The 19,466-nt window shown below is 37.1% G+C and overlaps 1 protein-coding gene across 5 annotated transcripts in view; it reads right to left on the bottom strand.

The window, feature by feature from the left end:
* Window positions 1-422: 422 nt before the first annotated feature.
* ripor2 (RHO family interacting cell polarization regulator 2) overlaps window positions 423-19,466 on the bottom strand; it is a 65,475-nt gene continuing 46,431 nt past the window's right edge. For all 5 annotated transcript variants that reach the window (XM_083523560.1, XM_083523559.1, XM_083523562.1 and 2 more), the window contains exons 7-22: window positions 16,795-16,944; window positions 16,513-16,576; window positions 15,519-15,562; window positions 14,893-15,018; window positions 13,523-13,671; window positions 12,767-12,896; window positions 9,527-10,165; window positions 8,626-8,798; window positions 7,952-8,117; window positions 7,575-7,707; window positions 6,074-6,235; window positions 5,778-5,939; window positions 3,934-4,136; window positions 3,738-3,821; window positions 3,550-3,640; window positions 423-2,383 (exon numbers count right to left, since the gene is read on the bottom strand). In XM_083523560.1, the coding sequence (XP_083379686.1) occupies window positions 2,283-2,383; window positions 3,550-3,640; window positions 3,738-3,821; window positions 3,934-4,136; window positions 5,778-5,939; window positions 6,074-6,235; window positions 7,575-7,707; window positions 7,952-8,117; window positions 8,626-8,798; window positions 9,527-10,165; window positions 12,767-12,896; window positions 13,523-13,671; window positions 14,893-15,018; window positions 15,519-15,562; window positions 16,513-16,576; window positions 16,795-16,944 (2,577 nt within the window). In that variant the 3' untranslated portion in view covers window positions 423-2,282. The remainder of the gene's footprint in view (window positions 2,384-3,549; window positions 3,641-3,737; window positions 3,822-3,933; window positions 4,137-5,777; window positions 5,940-6,073; window positions 6,236-7,574; window positions 7,708-7,951; window positions 8,118-8,625; window positions 8,799-9,526; window positions 10,166-12,766; window positions 12,897-13,522; window positions 13,672-14,892; window positions 15,019-15,518; window positions 15,563-16,512; window positions 16,577-16,794; window positions 16,945-19,466) is intronic.

Raw genomic sequence — 19,466 nt, 5'->3', positions numbered from 1 at the left:
AAGAAGATGATGATCTACTTAACGGTTCTATTTTTCTCAGCATACTGAAATATGTTCAGGACTCATTCATTCAGGACTTTGTCCTTTAACAGTTTTTCTCAGTTATTTGGAGCATTTCTCGAATCATCCTTAATATTTGCAAACCAGTTAGCGCATTTCCTTAATATTCGCAAACACCACAATACATTAGATTTCTTGCAAAAGCCTGAACTTTTCTCAAAATCCTTAGTTCATCTCTCAAAAGTAAGTATTTGTAAGTCAAAAGTTGGCAGAGGCAGAGACGAACTAAAGTTGCACTACGTCACTTAATATGTCCCGCATGTAAAAAGGATTGTAACACGTGTACCGAACCGAAGTTCTGTACTGAAAAATGTTGGTACAAATACATATACTGTTACAAGATTTGGAATTATTTCAGTAAATAACATTATCCAAAAATAAATTTTATTGCAGACAGACAGGGGAATATTATAAACACAAAGAACAAAACTGAATGGAGATATTATACATTATATTTGGGAAGCAGAGTGCATACTGCATTTCGTTTAAATCAAAGTTGTGCGAAAGCTGTTGATACATCGCTCCTTTACCCTGCTAACTAAAATTGATCACTTTGAATCCTGTTATGAAAAATAATACTAAAATATTTAACAGAATCTCAGGAGTTTGTTATTAAAAATGCAAAAATCCAAAAAAAAAAGACGAATCTAGTTGTATGTGTGAGCTCGCATTTGATTAAAGCACATCAATACACAACTCGCATGAACTATATACAAAATCCCCCTCAGAGTCTGGTGTTTAACTGGTTCCCTAATGGCCAAGTCCAAAAATACTGTAGAAATGATAATAATGTTTATCAGACACAAAAAAAAAGGCAATGTTATCTAATATGCAAAAATAGGCCAACTTTACAAAGCTCTGTGATCGGTTACAAAACAAACGCGTCATATATAGTTCTTGGGTGACTTATGGCTTTAAAAAAATGTGTGAAGTATGTGACTGAAGAAAAGGGAAGGAAAAAAAAAAAAAAAAAAAAAAACAGGATATAAACGAATATAAACACTAAAAACAAACCTTTTCAGTGCTTACTAAGAACATTAGTAAATAGTAAAAGATATCACGTGATCAATAAAACAACTTAAAAGTGTACAGTATTAACACATAAAATGTGACTGTGAGTGGTTGCAGAAAGTAATCACAAATACCAAGGAAAAACATATTCATGTTTAGTATATAGCAGATAATAATGCAATTTTATGATAAAAAAAAAAAAAAAAAAAACCTGAATGTAATAAAAAATAATAATAAATAAAGTGATGAAAACATGAGCTGTCACAGGTAAAAATGTGACTCAGTAGTACAGTTACACTAGGCACAGAAGCAAGTTGGATCACGGAGCACTGTACTTTCAGTCTTCATTGAAGCTTAACACCAAATTCACAGTAAATCCATTAAGACTGCTTACTTGAGATACCAAAAAGTGCATTTAAACACACACACACACACACACACACACACACACACACACACACACACACACACACACACACACACACACACACACACACACACACACACACACACACACACACACACACACTTCTATCTGTTCTTGACATTCACCCGCGCATTCGTACCATAATAATGCAATACTTAATCTGAAGGATAACACTGAAGAAGCTTGCCTCTTCAGCCAGTAGTGGCAGACCACCATAATCACCATCTTTACTGCTCACTATTCCATACTGTCTAGCTTTAAACGATGCTGACCAGCCTACCAGCAAAGCAAAGCAAACGTTATGCGAGGTCTAAATAAACAGATATGTGCTTCTGCTATTAGCATCCACATGGTGTAGATCCAACGATGCCCACAGTAAGGACCTAGTCACTCATGTATACACTCTGAGTTATTACGAGGGTTAGGTAAAAACACATCGCTCAGAATCCCTGAAGCTGAAAAGCACATGTCTCAGGTAGATCAGGTCGGATACGCCACACAATACGACAATCATGTGTTCTATGTACATGCCTCTGACAAGTGCAAATTCAGAGAACCTCAACTAGTACCAACCAATAATTAAATGCTAGTCAGAAAGAACATCAATAGTAATGTGAGTGATTCATTATAAAAAAAGTATCTACTGCTAGAATCGATCTGTGTATCAGTCTCTGGTACGGGGTGGCTTTGTGTTAAACGGTGCCTCAGTTCTTAACACCAGGACAACCTCATGCCCCAGATAAGTGGGACAAATGGAAACAGGAACACCAATGAAAATCTGCTCTCAGAAGGCCGTGGTGACAGCATTGCCCCGACGTGTACCCAGTCGCACCATCTCCTTTGGCACTGTGTCCAACTGCTCGTATGCCAGCCGACCTTCCTCACCTGCACACAAACACACACTTCATCAAATATCTTCAAAACAGCATGGAAAAAAAAAAAACCCACTGGGCTTGCAGTGTAAGTTGTATTTTACAAAATATTTCTAGCCCACCACCTTGTTGTGCCACATTCTTCCATTTGATAATTAGAGGGGACACTGTGTTCTTGGGAAACTTTAGAGCAGCAGGAATTTTTTTGTAGCATTAAACAGATCTGTGCCTTGCAACAATCCTTTCCCTGAGCTCTCTGAGCAGGCAGTTCCTTTCACCCAATAGTTAGATTTTTTGCTTTAATATGATTTGTCAGCTGTGAGGCCTTCTAAAAAATCAAGAAACTTTTTCACAGGTAGACTCCAGTCAATGTGTAGAAACATCGCAGCGATCAAGAGAAATGGGAGGCACCGAGTTGCAAATGTTGCAAAGGGTCCGAATACTTATTTACATGTAATATTTAATTATTTTTATTTAAGAAAGTTATTTACAGACATTTCTAGAATCCCATTTTCACTTTGTCATTATGGAGTACTGAGTATGGATTAATAGGGAAAAAAAAAATCTATTTGAATGATTGCAGTATCAGGCTGCAACATAAAATTGAAGGGGGCCTGAATACTTTCTGAATGCACTGTAATCTAGAGTGCCTTGCAAGTGTATTATACTGTAAATGCTTTCTCTAAAAAAAATCTATTCTGATAGCGGGTAGCGTTCGTTGCAGGAGCAGTCGAAAAGGTCAGCTGTCATTATGAGAGTGGCCTCTAGAGGCGAATCAATGAAGCTACTTGCCGTTTGTTTGTACACGTGAGACTGCGCTCTGCACGGAGAACGCTATATTATATGAATTGTTGATGATTGGACAACAACGGTCAAACAACAATAATTAGACAGAAAAATAGGCATTTATTCTTTGCGTCAGGGTCAAACACAGTTGAGTTTGTGGTGTTAGTCATATCTGAGGAGATACAGCAGAAATTTTTTTTTATAAAATATTTATTGTAAACTAATTATTTTTACTAATGATAAAATATTATTACAGATAAATAATGACTAATTATGGTAATTAAATAATTACAAATTATAAACTAGTGTCACAATTTGCAAATTTGAGCTAAACAGCTCAAAATACACATTGTCTATCTTCAGAAAGAAATGCAGCTAAAACTGCATACATACCGAACGTAAGGAGGGTCTGTATGGCAGTATGGCGGAGCTCCTCATCGGCAGCGTCACACAGATTCACAACTGCTGTGATGCTCTCCACAGCCTGAGACAAAAAAAAAAACCTGTGAATTTCTACCCTTTTGCTAACACTTGCAAAATTATCACACAACTGTAATCATAATTGTGTTGCTCATACTGACCTGCAGACAGCTCAGAGCAACACAAGCAGCTCTCTGTCCAGCTACACCTGCTTCTGATAAGGTTTGTGTGTAGCACTGCACTGCCTGACAACACACAGACACACAAATAATTAAACCTGCAACATCTTCCATTTGGCCATTTAAGTCAATCAGGATTACACAACATACACTGACTGATTAAATAAATGGCACTGACCTTTGACCTGAAACCTGGATAAGAGGCAGCATTAGAGAGAAAACTAGAGACAGCTTTAGTGATGTCAGGGTCATCAGAGGTCAGGAGGCCAGCGAGAACACGCAGCGTGTGTGTACGGGGCTGAAGAGCAGTCACTGGCATTTCCTGCAACTCCTTTATACAGCACTCGCCGTCGGTGGAACTGAGACGCTCTGCAAACGCCGCTGCAACACAAAATATGCAAAACGTATATCTTCAATATCCTTACACTCATACCAGATTCATCAACAAGCAGAAGGACAAATACAACGTCCTTAGTCATTCACAAAGGAGTTTTTATAGAGTATTAACTGCGTACACTGTAAAACTGTCCTTTGAACATGCATACGTGTTTAATCAGTAACAAATGGTCAGTTATGGAAACCGAACTGCTTTGTAATTTTTAACATAAATTCAGGAACACATGAACATTTCCTACACAGCATACTCCACATAAATATGCAGATCACTGTGAAGGATGCTGTGTAGGAAATGTTCATGTGTTCCTGAAGAAATAAATCGACACACTGCTGTTTAGCTTGCCATTCCAGTTCACTTTAAGTTTATAATGCTCAGTTTTATTGTTTTTCATAATGCTAAATTTCCTTCATTTTTTTTTTTTTGCATTAAAAATCCCTGATTACCCACTGTTAAAGATTTGCTTCATTAAGGAAAATGATTCTATAAAGACTATGACTAGGTCATGGGCCTCCAAATGTTTTTTTCTGTGAGGGTCACAAATTTTCCTTTTCTTCGATGGGGGTTCGGGTCGGTCTGTAACTAAATATTACATGTGCTGGAGTGACTACCAGTATTTTTGTGGAGATTTTATTATTATTTTATATTTATTATGCCTCCTAATGCCTATTAAATAGCCTACTATTATTATTTATCATTACTTATCAATATTACTATCATAGTGACATTTTTTTTAAATATGTATTACTACTGAAATCAAAACATTTACTCACTTATGAATATGCATATGGTTGGGGGGAAAGATATGTTAATAACTGGAAGTCAACCGATTGTGGATTTTTCCAAAACCGATAGCAAGAAAACCGATTAATTAAACAATAGTTTTTACAAAGAATACTGGATAGAAAAAACACTCCATGTGAAATAGTACCAAACTTTATTACAAAATTATATATATATATATATATATATATATAAAAAAAAAAAAACAGTACTGCCTTATAAAAATATGCTAAAGGAAATAAATATGAATACATTTAATAATAAATATAATTATATTTTTAATAAATCCGCCTCGGTTGTAAAAACAAACAGCAGTGATTCGCCTCTAGAGGCCGCTCTTGTAATGAAAGTGGAACGGAAGCTGAAAAAAATATCATTGTGGATTGTTGCAGATAGCTGATAGTTCCAGCAATCAACCATAGATGCCTTGACGTCTATTAATAACTAAGGGGAATTTTAGTTTGAATGCCAACCTTTATTATGAAATTCAGATATGATACCAGTAAAACATATTTAAAATTTGACAGTAATTAAAAAAATACGTCTCTGCCATGCAGGCGGTAGTTTAGGGATGTTCCAGGTTAATTTCAGGTTGCTTTCATATCACACCTTTGTATCAGCTAATTCTCACAGTGATCAACATCCATAGTCAATGTCATCATATCATGGCGGTTTGAAACTTGACACACATGCTTTACAATTCACTTCTGGATTATAAAGTAAAACTACACTTGTAACACAAGTTATTGAATAATTGTAAATTTTTTAATGACAGTTATTGATAACGGCTGATACACTGCCAAGATGTTTTGGCTTTGAGTTGCGTGTGTGAAAGTGTGTCGTACCCTCTCTGGCTAATTCCAGCAGGTGTTGCTCCATGTCTGTGACATTGTGCTTGGTGGCGTAGCTGTAAAACTGGAACACTGTCAAAACATCTTGTGATAGAAAGGAAGGGGAGGAGGCAAGCTCATTCCTGTCTATCATCTCAGTCACCACCAATCTTATCACTGTAAACAAACACACAAACACATACAGCTTAGTAATGCTACAAAAAAGCCAAACCCATAACAACCTAACCCGTGTAATCTGTTCTGCAATCTATATACACCAAGACAAGAGACTGCAGTATAGTGCTTTGTACCCGAGTCTGTGTTGTGACGGTGAGTCTCCTGCTGCGGTGCAGTGAAGCGTTGTTGAATGTGTTGCAAGACTCGCTCCACTGTACTGTGAAACAGGGCTCCAGAACCAGTGCACTCGCACCACAGGGAAAGCAATGCTGATCGATCGGCCAGTCCAGGCAGCACTAAGCACACAGACGGACAGAGTTAATGATATTTTACTTTTCAAATGTACACATTTTTATCTGTACAAAATGCTGTTTGGTAACATGCAAATTTTCGAACCTGCTAAAAGTATATAAGACTTTCCACAATAATTAAAAATGCTAGTCTACACCGGAATCAATCCTAGGACTGTTCTCATCAAAGCAGGTTTGTTTTCAGGGAAGTCGTATATGAATCATGGATTAGTCGTATAATTAAATGTAACAAATTCAACAATCAATGGTCTATTAAAGTACATTATTAAACTGATTTTTGCCACTCACTTGGCCACTCATTTATTCATGCTTTTATTTTCTTTTTTCCTTGCCATTTAACTGTAAGATTGTAACCTGAAAATTAAAACTGCTTTCCTTCATCAAACAAATCTTTGTATTTACTCTCTATACATATTTATTTACGGTATTTATTTCTATACAAGCCTTCTGTCTTTTCTGGAGTCTACAACCGTCTGCAAAACTTATTGAAGTAATGCCAATCAACGCTTTTTCCAGCAATTTCTTTGCATTAGGAATTCCTGACACTGTCCAGTAATTTCCTACAAAAGCTCACTGTTAAAGATTTGCTTCATCAGGGAAAAAGTTCCTATCAGGACTTATTTTGCATATTTTGCAAGGTTTTCTTTTCTGACATTCCCTGCTTATAACTAAAAAGGGCAATTCTAGAATTCTAGCTTTCATATCGCATTTTTGTATTAGCTCATCTCCACAGTGATCAACATCCATAATCATAGTAACAGAAATGAAATATTTGATCATATGAAAACAAACAAAAAAAAGAAATAAACCTGTGTCTCTAATATTATATCAATATTAATATAATTAATATAATGTATCCTGTATACAGTCATTCATTACTTTCTTTATCCTTGGCATTAAACTGTGAGGGTGTAACCTGACCATTAAAACTGCTTTGCCTAATCTAACAAATTTTTTTAGTTGTATTTACACCCTATACATATTTAAATGGCCTTTTGTCTTCTCTGGAGGCTACAACCGTTGCAAAATTTGTTAAAGTAATCCAGCAAGTTTGGCTAATCTCGTTATTTAAGGCTTGGCAACGTTTACTTCAAGGCAACTCCCAGGAAACTGTTTGAGGCAGTCTAGAAATCAGTTCCTTACTCCAACACAGCAATACACTAAATAAAACATGCCCTGGTTTGGGTGCAAATCTTGAAACAAAAAGCCTCAGTTATAGAAACAAGCACAGTTGCGAAACTGCTCTATTTTGAAACAGCCATTTTTTTGGACTGCATGTATCGGTGTTCTGGGTAAGATCTTTATATCAAGCTCATACACTCACCCTCAGCAGTTGAGCTGATGCTTCCCAGCCACTCTATGCTGCTCTCTGTTAACTCCTCAAGCAACTCAGTTTGGACAGACAGTTTGTGCAAATAGGCCTTATGCTGCCACAGGCTTCCTCCTCCAGTCAACATCTATAACCACAGATGAATGATGTGGCATATGTCAACAAAAATGTAACACTTTTCATGTTTAAACAGATCACATTCAGAGTGTTGTGCCTGCAGATATTCAATCTTTACTGGTAAACAAAAAAATCTGTAAGTATAGAGCTCATCAACATGATATGTGATTAGCATACTACATCTCTGATAGCTATAAGGATCTAGAATGGGTTGATTTGTGTGTGTGTGTGTGTGTGTGTGTGTGGTGCGTCACCTGAATAAGATGGTGGCAGTATTGCAGATGCATGACGATGGCTATATCCAGACTGTCGTTGCCTGTGCTAAGTGGCAGAGGGCTCCCTGCTACACTGTTACCTACACCTGTGTCCTCTGTCAAGGCTTCACTCAGATGACCCCGTGCCTCTGGATGCCGACTTGGCCTGTACACACACGTGAATATGCATGTCTTATTAACTTGAAAAAAGAGAGTGGAAAAATGAGAGACTGTAAAATAAAATGAAGTAACAAATTGTGGAGCTATTCATTAAAAATCAAAAGTAAACACTAGACATGGGGAAAGAGTTTGTCATGACTGTGTCATTGTTTAATAGACTAAAAAAATGTTTTATGAACAGTTAAGTATAAAACGGGAAGCCCTTCATAACTAATAGCTTATGGAAATTTACAAAGAATTGAAATCATGCTGCTAAATACAAATATTAGTATAACAGTGTTGACAGTCACTGTGTTTACTGTCTCCTTGTCCTATGTTGTCCTTTTAATTTTTTGCTCTATCTCGTTAGTTTTGAGTAGTTCCGTGTTTCTTTATGTCTGATGCAGCACCTTGGTTCCGGGAAAACATTTCAATTTACTGTGTACTGAACTGTGTATTGAAATAACAGTAAAAACCTACTTGATTTGACTTGGCAGGAAGTGTAGAGCGCTTACCCGATTCTCTCAGTTTCTATGTCAAAGAATACAGAGCGTGAGCCTGCAGCATTGTCATCCCCAGTGTCTTCATCATCAAAGTCTGAGGTGTTTAGGAAATCAAAGCTCTCTAAAGCACTCTCCACAGTCAGGCTGAGACTGGAGGAGCGACTCCTGTGAGCAGGACCTCGGCACTGCGGAGACACGACAGCGGTTTTACATTGTGTCACACAATAAATATTATTATGCATTATTAAGTAGCAATATGGAGGTAATTGTGACTATTACACATATTTTCCGGAATCGTTATCTCTTCGTAGATGCAAAGACTACCCTGTAGCTAGTTTTCTTTATTCTACTAAACATACCAGGGAGGGTGAAGGCTAACACACTTTTTCTGAGATAAGTGAAGCCAGCAACCACAAAAGGGATGCTCAGGCAGTGTCACAAAACAGCAGGAGGTGTTTGGAGGACAGAATGAATTTGGTTAATTCTATTTAAGGACAATAGAACTCCTCCTTAGCCATACAGAGAGGGTTAACATTTTTATAATCAACACACATTGACTCTTTTAGGTTAACAAACAGTACACAAACAAATAATTAAAAAGTTACCAGTTAAAAGATGCAACCAATTTATTAAGTTTAACTAAAGTTGCCAGAATTGCATTTACATTCAATTGAGAAATCCAAAATTATGTAATAATTTCAAATCAAATAAAATTTTATGTCACATACACATACATACAGAGTACGACATGCAGCGAAATGCTTTTTGCGACTCTCCGGCATTTAAGCATAAAAGGAATATCCTAATTAATCCTAATTATAATGTTATCACCACTGACCATTTTCATTAAAGAATTATAAACCTTGAAAATCTTAAAAAAAAAACCCTGTTCCTAATTAGTAGTATCCCTCACCTTGAGCAGGTCCTCCAGCTTCATCACTTCCTGTTCGAGGTCCTGAAGCTCTCGACAGCGCTGGGCCACACTTTCTAGCTTTATTAGCAAGCTGTGGATAGCCTCCTCAAGGCTGCTCTCTCCAGCCCAGCTCACGACAGCTGGCTCAGGCAGGATATCAGAGGAAGTAAGCCTTCTTACCAGCTGCCTGGTCAGACTGCCTTCCTCCCCATCCAACTCCACTGGCTTCAGCTCCGAGCTCTCATCGTGGCTGCCAGGCTCCAGAAATACCACATCCTCAGGCCCTACAGCTGAGATCTGTCCTTCTGAGGACAGCGAGGGTGCTGTGAATTCATAGCCATGCTGACACTCTACTCGCTCCCACTCACGCTCCGATTCTGCCTCACTGGCGCTCGCAAGGCTGGCACTTACACTGGTGCTCTCCTCCTCATCCTCACAGTCCTCTTCCTCACCAGGCTGATCATCTAAGGCAGGAAGCTGAGGTGGTTGATCACTTTCAGGGGGCGTTACGGTGATTTCAGGATGTGAATGGCCAGGAGCTGGGCTAGAGGCTGGTGTGTCAGAGAAGGTGAAGGACAGGCGCTTGCATTCGGCTACACCACAGCCACCGTTTTCAAAAACATCATCAGGCAATGTGGACTGTGAAAGCAAGACAGGGACGTAGTATGAGCAACAACAACAACAACAACAACAAAAGTCTTGATGATCTAAATGGTGTAGTTGTACAACCTCAATTCCAAAAAAGTTGGGAAAAAATGTTCAATGTAAATAAAAACTCCTAAACCCATATTTCATTCACATTAGAACATAGAAAACAAATCAAATGTCTAAACTGTAATAGACCATTTTAAGGAAAATATAATGTAATTTTAATTTCGATGGCTGAAACAGAAAGCCTGGAAAAGTGTCAATCATAAGAAACAACTGAAGGAACATTCTGCAAATAAATAAGTTAATGGGAAACAGGTCAGTAACATGACTGGGTTAAAAAAATAAAAAAGAAAAGTATTTTAGAGATACAGAGTCTCTCAGAAGTCAAGATAGGCAGAGGTTCACCAACCTGAGAAAAACAAAGTACGGTAGCCATATGTGAATATAAACCCACTGTTTTCTCTGTGCCGAATGTACTGAGGCAAAATGGAAAAATGTTATGTGATCAGACAAATCTAAATGCCACGTCCTCCAGACTGAAGATATGAGGGTTCATTCAGCTCATCAACACACAGTTCAAAAGCCTGCTTATGCATGGTATGGGTATGCATTAGTGCCCACGAAAGGGCAGCTAGCACTCCTGGTCGAGGAACCATAAATGCTGAGAGTTTATATACAGGTTTTGTGGGCGCAAACGCTTCCATTCAGATCTCTTTTTCAGGAAAAGCCTTGCATATTTTAGCAAGACAATGCTAAACTGCCCTGCCTGCAGTCTAGAACTTTCACCAATGAAACATGGTGCATCATAAAACATAAAATATGACAAAAAAGACCCATGACTGTTCTGAATCCTGAATCATACACAAATGGAACAACAATCTTCTCCCAAAACTTCAGAAACTAATGTCATATAGTAAAAAAATAAATAAAAAAAAGCATGGATACTACACAGTGGTAAAAGTGGTCCTGACCAAACTTTTTTTTGGATGTGTTGTGCTGTGTTAAAATGGTCCATTTCCACAGATTAGGTATTTGATATGTTTTCAATGCTCTATTGTGTAAAAAAAAAAAAAAAAAAAAAAAAAAGGGTTTATGAGATTTGCAAATCATTGCATTCTGTTTTTATTCACATTTTATATTTTTCCCAACTTTATATATATATATGCAGTTAAGCAGGAATGGAAATATTAAAAGAGTGAGATACGAGAACTGGGTGCAACAGATTATTGAATTAGCATGCGCGCACACACACAAACACACACATGCTTTGAAGGTAGTTGGGCACACATAATGACCTGACTCACATAGACTTCCAAACTGGACCTGGGACGAGGCCGCAGTGCAGCCAGGTCACCAAATGAACGACTGCGCCTGAGTTTCTCTAAGAGAGTGTCCCTGAGTGTATGCAGGAATGAGAAGTGGCCCTGACGAGGCTGAGACTGCCATGTCTGTGCACCCGTTCCAAAACACACAAACACACACATATAGACACACAAACACCAGGGAGAGGGCATGTTGACAACGAAGGCCAGGGCAGGTAGTTAATTGGAGTTAATAAAGCATAGCAAAATAGACAGGAAGCAAATCACACAAACATGTTCTATAAATAGCAGGGTTTCTATAATCAGCAGGGTATTAAGCTCAGTATAATATAAGCTATAGTTCTGTACTTATAGATTATAGTTTTATGCAGAACCCATAAACAGACAAATAATTAAAGCAATTTTTTTCTTATTATTATTTATATACTCTATTCACTCATTTTATTACTGCTCATCATTCTATTAGGTGTATTCTACTTTATGATTTATACTTGCATCGCAGCACTCACTGTGAACAGCTGATGATTTTCTACAGAAATCTGACAAGTGGTGGTTGTCAACATTGGGTACGGCTTGTGTGTTTTTCCCCCTCACCTAATTACAAGACTGTTGCTCCCTCAGACCATTTACTAAAACTCTAAATGGTCTCTTTGAGTTTAACCAAAGCAGCAGGAAAAAATTTTTTTCCCAGAAATAAATGAAACCAATCATTCTGTAACCTTCTGTAAAATGATATGATGAGAATCTGATAATTTTCTCCAAAGAAAGTATTAGGACATTGGCTCATGTAAGAATGTATTTTAAAAGGTGTGTTTTTCCCGTTTGTACCATTATTAGGAATCACACAAAGGGATGTTAAATCAATCAGGCTTTTTAGTTACATTTTAGAATATAGCCAGTTTTCAGATCTCAGAATGGTATATTTTCATTCAGACACACTTGGATGCTTAGTATCATTTTATAGACTAATAAAATAAATAATGGAAAATGAAGAATTAACGATTCAATACTGCTAAGAGCTGTTAATTCTTATTTTAATTAAATCTGCTAGTTAAATTAGATGAGCTGGCAAACACTGTAACATTAAGAATATGGGATTCTTTAGGAGCAAGGTTATGGAATCCATGCTATACTTGATAACAGGTTCAAAAGTAACCAAAGTGGTGATGTGCAAAAAAGTGTCCATGGTTCACACAGAAAACATGAACTCATTGATTAAACCTAGTTTCCTGACTGCAGAGTAAAATCGAAAATAATTTAAACTCACAAAGAATGCTGTGTCCTGAAAGGTGGGGGTCTCAGGCGTGCCCTGGCTGTACACTGACACACGTCTCTGCAGGGCAGCAGCTTTGCTTACGTTCCCCGAGGACAAGGTCAGGTCCTCCACATCAAATGGACTGCATGGAAAGAGAGACAAAATTCTTCATATAAGAAAGCCAGTTCCTCGCCACTAGATGGCAGCATTCTTTAATTTATTCTAGAGATAACACAATGTATTGGGTGAGTCCCAAAACTGAATGATGGCACTTTTATTCCTTGAATCTACATCACTCATCTTGTGACCAAGGTATTCGACCAAAGACTGCCATATTTAAGGCTGTACCAATTTCTAAAAGGCACTCAGAGGAATCATGGAACAAGCTGAGAAAAAGCTCAAGGATGCGCATGTGTTTCCTACAAGGAAGTATTTTTTTATTTAGCTATTTCTTGCATACATGTCAATTGATATGCAGTAGTTTAAAAAGTCATGTGGTTTTATTTAAAAATGTCAATATTTAGGCATACAATGTGCATCTGCAATTATGTTTTAATTAAAAATAAATAAGTTTGTACTCATTTAAATGTAGTTTAATCATCAATTAATTAATTGTAAAGTAATACTTTGGAAAGCATGTCTGTTTGCAATTCCTGCTGTCCTATTCCTGCATGCTTTTTACACTCCTTCAGAGGGGAAAGCTAAAAAGCACATAAGCATGGAAGAAAAACAAGGTGCAAGGAACCCTTTTATATAAATGCAACTTACAACCAGGTGACCTCCAGGTTCAGTTTAATGGTGCCCAGGTCATTGACATCCACAGCCACCACCTGAGGCATAGCAGTGAACAGGTCCTTGGTCTCGCAGATCACACTGCCCACCAGAACATGAGTGGCAAGTCCCTTTAGCTCGGTTACCTTAGGAAAAGTCAATGAGAGTTCAGGGTTCACAATTCACTGGAAGGGCAATTGATTTTTTTTAAAGATTGAATATAAGCCATTGAATACCTTTTATATTATTTTATTAAAGTGCTCTTAAAAAATAATAGTAATTATAAAAATAGTATTTAGGCATAAGTATGCATTGTGATAAAAAAAAAAAACCTTCCAGGACCAATCATATACAAAATGAAAAACCTTTAGCTACAGATCCAATTAGCTAGCTTGCTTACTTAGCTAATATAACCAAAAAGACTATAATTCAAATTAATACTTTAATACTTTACTTTTTAAATTAAAACTGATTTCAAACTGTATAAAAAGTAACCTACCGTAATTTCCGGACTATAAAGCGCACCCATATATAAGCCGCACCCACTGAATTTGAAAAAGATTTTTATTTTGAACATAAATAAGCCGCACCTGTCTATAAGCTGCAGGTGTCTACATTAAAACTAATGAACTTTACACAGGCTTTAACGAAAGACAGTGTCTGTTACACGGTGTAACGGGTGAAATATGTTGTGGCTCCTTTAAGAGCAGAGCAGCATTTTGGGAATAGCCTGCCGCTGCATTTTCCGGGTATTACTGCATGTGTGCAAGACCAAGGAATATGTCCTTATTATTTTCTGGTGCTCATTTCTAAAGTTTCTTTGACTTACCCGTAACGCTGTTGCCAAGAAAAAAAAAGCACGAGTTTTGTGGAGTTAGTGAGTGAGCGGCAGGTCAAAAGTCAGAGGAACCTCATCCATATTTATGATGTGGTGTGGTCTGATTCAGTGGGAGCGCATCTGATTTAATATAAAGAGTTGCATTGGTTCACCTGAACCCGTTTTGCAATTTCATTGGTCTAATGTTATGGGGCTCAGTTTTTTGGCTTGAAGCTTGTGAAACCGAGAAAAACCCAGGAAAAAATCCAGAAATTAGCCGCTTCGTTGTTTAAGCCGCGGGTTCAAAGCGTGGGAAAAAAGTAGCGGCTTATAGTCCGGAAAATACGGTAATTGTGATCCTAAGAGGATATGGGGCATTTGAATATTGCATATTTATATATATTTATCTCCTGATATTCTAATTAGAGGGTTATTAATAGAGATTGTTCCAAGGCCATTTATTGTCTTTTCCTGTGTATTATTTTAGACAGATTCCTTTTAATGGTTCACAAATAGATGTTTCGGGGATACATATTATCTTCCACTGCACCTTAATGGAGATGAGATCTGTGATTAGAGGCATGAAGATCATCTCCTCTCCATCCCAACTTTGCCTGGAGTTTGCCTCAATCTTCCCTTTCAGCTTCCAGCGCTGTCGTCCGTACCTCATGAAAATCTGCAGCGGGAGTGGGTGGACAAGAGGAGAGGAAAACAAAAGTATTTAAAAAAAATAAAAAAATAAAAAAGAGAGAGAGAGAGAGAGAGAGAGAGAGAGAGAGAGAGAGAGAGAGAGAGAGAGAGAGAAAAAGAAAGAGATGGTGGGCTTGAAAAGGTAGGGGCATGCTCATGTGCCCACTCAATCAGTGTTGCACAGTAACTAAAGGGAAAGAACATCCAGCACAAGTAGAGATCTGTAGTTTTTCATAGCCTAATAAACACTGAACTGGAAGGAGGGTTTGTGCTGTGCTGCTGGATCAGAGCTGAGGGGGTTGCTACAGCAACAGCCACTATGGATGTATTTAGCAGGTTTAACATGAGCAATGTAATTGGGGAGGAGTGCAATGCATTTATATACAAGACTTGTATACAAGAAATAACTACAAAAAGACCTATTAGCCTTAGAGGTTTTTGCCATGCAACATCAATTATACTGGTGATTAGTAACTTGTTGCTTACCTCATATTGATCACCTGGACAAAGCCTTGCAAATCCAGCCAAACCTGAGATTAAGAATATGTTTAAACATTAGTATTAATGTCATTCATTGAATCCATTTGAAAATAGTCGCATTTCAAATCTATATCTACGAGACAATGCAGTTCTTTTCACCCGTTTCAGCAAATTGAAGTGTTTGTTGATGGAACAAATGCTTGGGAAAGTTTTTCAAACTGGATCAAAAGGGGTTAACCAACAGTTCTATCTTGTTGAAAATGACACCATATAACTCCACAGCCATGGAAATGTTTTTTGATGTTAAGAGACGCAGCATAAAACTGTTGTGCGAGACATCGAGGGATGTAATCATTAAATTCTACAGACTTGTTTACTGCTACAGTATACTATTAAAAGTAGCCTATTACTATAACTGCGAAAGGAATCAGCTAGCACTGGTGGCACAAAAACGATTGCATTCACAAATAAAAGGTTGTAATGTGAAATTTTAAGGTAAATCAACATATTTAGGGAAAACTTCAGGCCTCCGAAAGCACTAAAATGTGCATGTGAGGTTTTTGAGAATGCAAGAAAAAAAAAAAACAACAACGTAAAATAAAGCCTTAAGTTTAATTTCCTACTGACTGATTCAGCTGTGTTATTATTATTTATGTATAATTATGTTAATATTATATATTGCTTAATAAAAACCAGTCGGCTAGAACTTTATAAAAGCAAACTCTGCTTGTGTTTACAAATTAAAACAATTCTACTTTTGTGTGACCAGTGTCCAAATAGCACTCTCATGATCCCAGAATTTTAATAATGATAATGTTTTTAAACATGATCATAAAACTATATAAATGTACTAAATAAAATGTAGATTCTGCAGTATCTTACAGTTTTGCTGCAATTGGACTAAACTGCCATTTACAAAGCCAGATTTAACCCAGATACAACAAAAAAATTATTCATTTTACAATAACATCCACCTTCAATAACCCAAAAGCTTGTTTACCTTTCATTTTGATATGGAATTCTCCTAACAGGTTTTCCATTTCTCCCTCAAAAGTGCCCATATTCTAAAGAAACAAAAAAAGAAATACAGATAAGCCACCACCATGCTGCCAGAAATGTACCAGGGAATGTCACAGGGCTCCAGTGTAGCTTGAGGCACAATTGTGTTGATGTGTGACAGAAGAGGAAAAGAGAGAGAGAGAGTGTGAGAGTGAGAGAGAGAGAGAGAGAGAGAGAGAGAGAGAGAGAGAGAGAGAGAGGGAGAGAGAGAAAGAGAGATGACCTCCGTGTATTCTTTATATCTCCGGTTGACTTCAGTCAGGCTCTCTCGTGTCCCTTTAGTGGAAGGTGAAGCACCAAAGGCTTGCTTCATTTTACTGGCGCCCTCTCGTAGCCTTCTCTGGATACAGAAGCCCTCATATAACTCATCCACCTGCAGCAAAAAATACATGCCCCATTACCTTTAAGATCTTCATACACATACACACCCACATAAATGATCCATGAATGTATCGCATATCATTTAGCTTGAGGGCTGGAGTGCATTCAGAAGACAAGTTAATCAAAATTATAATACAAAATCATTTAAAATGTTCATGCCCAACCCAAGTAAACTTTCCGATTGAGAATCTGCTTAATCATTTCTTCAATACGCAAAATGTACGTATAATCATACATGCTATGTGGAAAAAGTGGTCCGGTGCAGAAAACAGGTTATGCTACAGATTTTACAAAAAAAAAAAAAAAAAACTCTGCAAGATCAGATGAGAGGGTCAGGTGTGCATCTTAACAATGTATTTATTTATAACAAAATAAAGTTTGACTTATTGCTTCATCTTCTCTTTTTATATTTTACTGCAACTGCCATTATTTAAGAGTTTTTTTTATTTAACATAAACCACACTATCATACAACACGGGTCAGGATTTTTACAGCTAAATATTCCTCCATTAGCACACATTTGGCTTTGAATAAATCTGAAAAGAATCAATGATCCCAAAGTAATTTATTTAAAATATTTGATCTTTTTTTTTTTTTTTTTTTTTATATCTATTGTAGGGTGATTGTGCTTTACATTTATGGCATTTAGAAAGACGCCCTTATATCATTTATCTCATTTACATAGCAGCTACGGGGTTAAGGGCCTTGCTCAGGGGCCAAGAGGCAGCTAATGGACTTCGGATCCAAAGTTCAATGCGTTACTTAACCTCAAAGCTACCAACACCCCCAATTGTATGCAAGATGCGCATTGAGAGATTTTGTTCAATATTGATTTTCCCCTGAATATTATGCATGGCTTTTTGTTCAACAATTAGAAATTAATCCTTTTATTAAACTGAAAAATGAAAGATTTGACTAATTTTGGTGGCATCCAATTTAAAAGTTGTAAATTACACTTACTTGCCTTAGCTATATATATATATATATATATTATTTAGTCAAGTCAAACAAATAACAGAAAGTGAGTGCAATCAAGTACATGTGAGATTAAGTAAAGAAGGTGGGGATTTCAGGCAGTGTTAAATAATTCAGATGAAATAAACAATTTCAGATTCATTTGTTGATTAGCTCGTTTCCTGCTATACTGGGGAGAATAAACTAGTATTTTTTGAGCGCTAACCTACAGTACTTATGTATTCAGATGTTAAATTGTGGACCTGCTATAAAAATTACTGATACAAACAGGCTGCCAGATTGGGTAAAACTAAATAATATAAGAAAGCAAACATATCTGATTACACTGGATTTCTTGGAATGCAATCTTATTTAGGGATGATAACAAGTTACAAGCTTTTATAAAATGGTAATGCAACACTACCACAGATTACAGGTACAACTGTAGGCCATTTTCCCACTAAACAAAATGCACTTATATAACACGAGCAAGCTGTGAATATAGTCTGCATGTTGCGTCACGTATCGAACATTGTGTCAAAGCAGAAGATCAAGAAAAGAGGACAAATGAGAGGTAGAAAAGAAGAAGCAACACAAAACAGGATGTGCACAAAAAGACAGTTCAAGAACATACGACAGGATGTGACAGATAGAGGAATAAAAGCGAAAGAACACAGGAAGACATAGAGAAATGAACACAGCCAAATCTACACGAATGTCCTGGAATTAAGTATAATGTGGTCTCATAGCCAGAGACGTCATTTAAAATGTACCGCTTTTCTACCAGATAAAGAGAAAGAATATATATAAAAACCCTCAATAAAATAAACTAAATATAACTATGTTCATAAGGAAAAACATTACATAAGGACAGCTTACAAACATAATGAGAATCAGGAAGATTTATATCTACAGCATGGAAAATTCATAGTTTCACATATTACAGTTAATATCAGCGCTTCATGTTTTGCTAAGAGTCAGAACTAAAATTTTGTGGAGGAGAGAGCTCAGGGAGCAGGGCTGGCTGATCCAGATGAAATGTGTGTTGGGAAAATGTGGGATTGTCTGGTGGTGGTCCCATCTGTTTAGTTAAACTGGGGAATAAGACCCACCCAAGTCTAGGCCATTACACACACTCCCACCACAGCCATTCTTGCTGTGGTAAGTATGCGGCTTTTAAAATTCCCCTTTTCTTCTTTGCCTTGTTTTTTTAAAGCCGTCTGTTTGTGAAGGCTGAATCAGCTTTATTCGGGGGGTTGGGGGACTTGGGGTTTTAGTGGGGTTTGAATACAATTTGTCTAGTTTTACTAACTTATGTCTTTTTTTGAAAAGTGGAAAAGACATGCCTGAATATGTTCGAATGTCTGACTTAAAAATGGCTGATGCAGCATAAACCAGAGTGTCAACATTGTAGATGTCAGTTCTGCATTTTAAAGAGGAAACTGATAAACAGGGTGTGGACAATTATAGTCTTTCATCTTTTGTGACATGATTATAGGCAAAAAAAAGCCTACCGATTTGTCCTAGATTGGAGGCTTCTAGCTGTGATTAAATGCTCAT

This window comes from Silurus aristotelis, assembly GCF_946808225.1.
Source record: "Silurus aristotelis genome assembly, chromosome: 21".
NCBI classification, from domain to species: domain Eukaryota; kingdom Metazoa; phylum Chordata; class Actinopteri; order Siluriformes; family Siluridae; genus Silurus; species Silurus aristotelis.
Note: the sequence above shows the minus strand (reverse complement) of the source record. Positions and strands in the feature narration are given on the sequence as shown.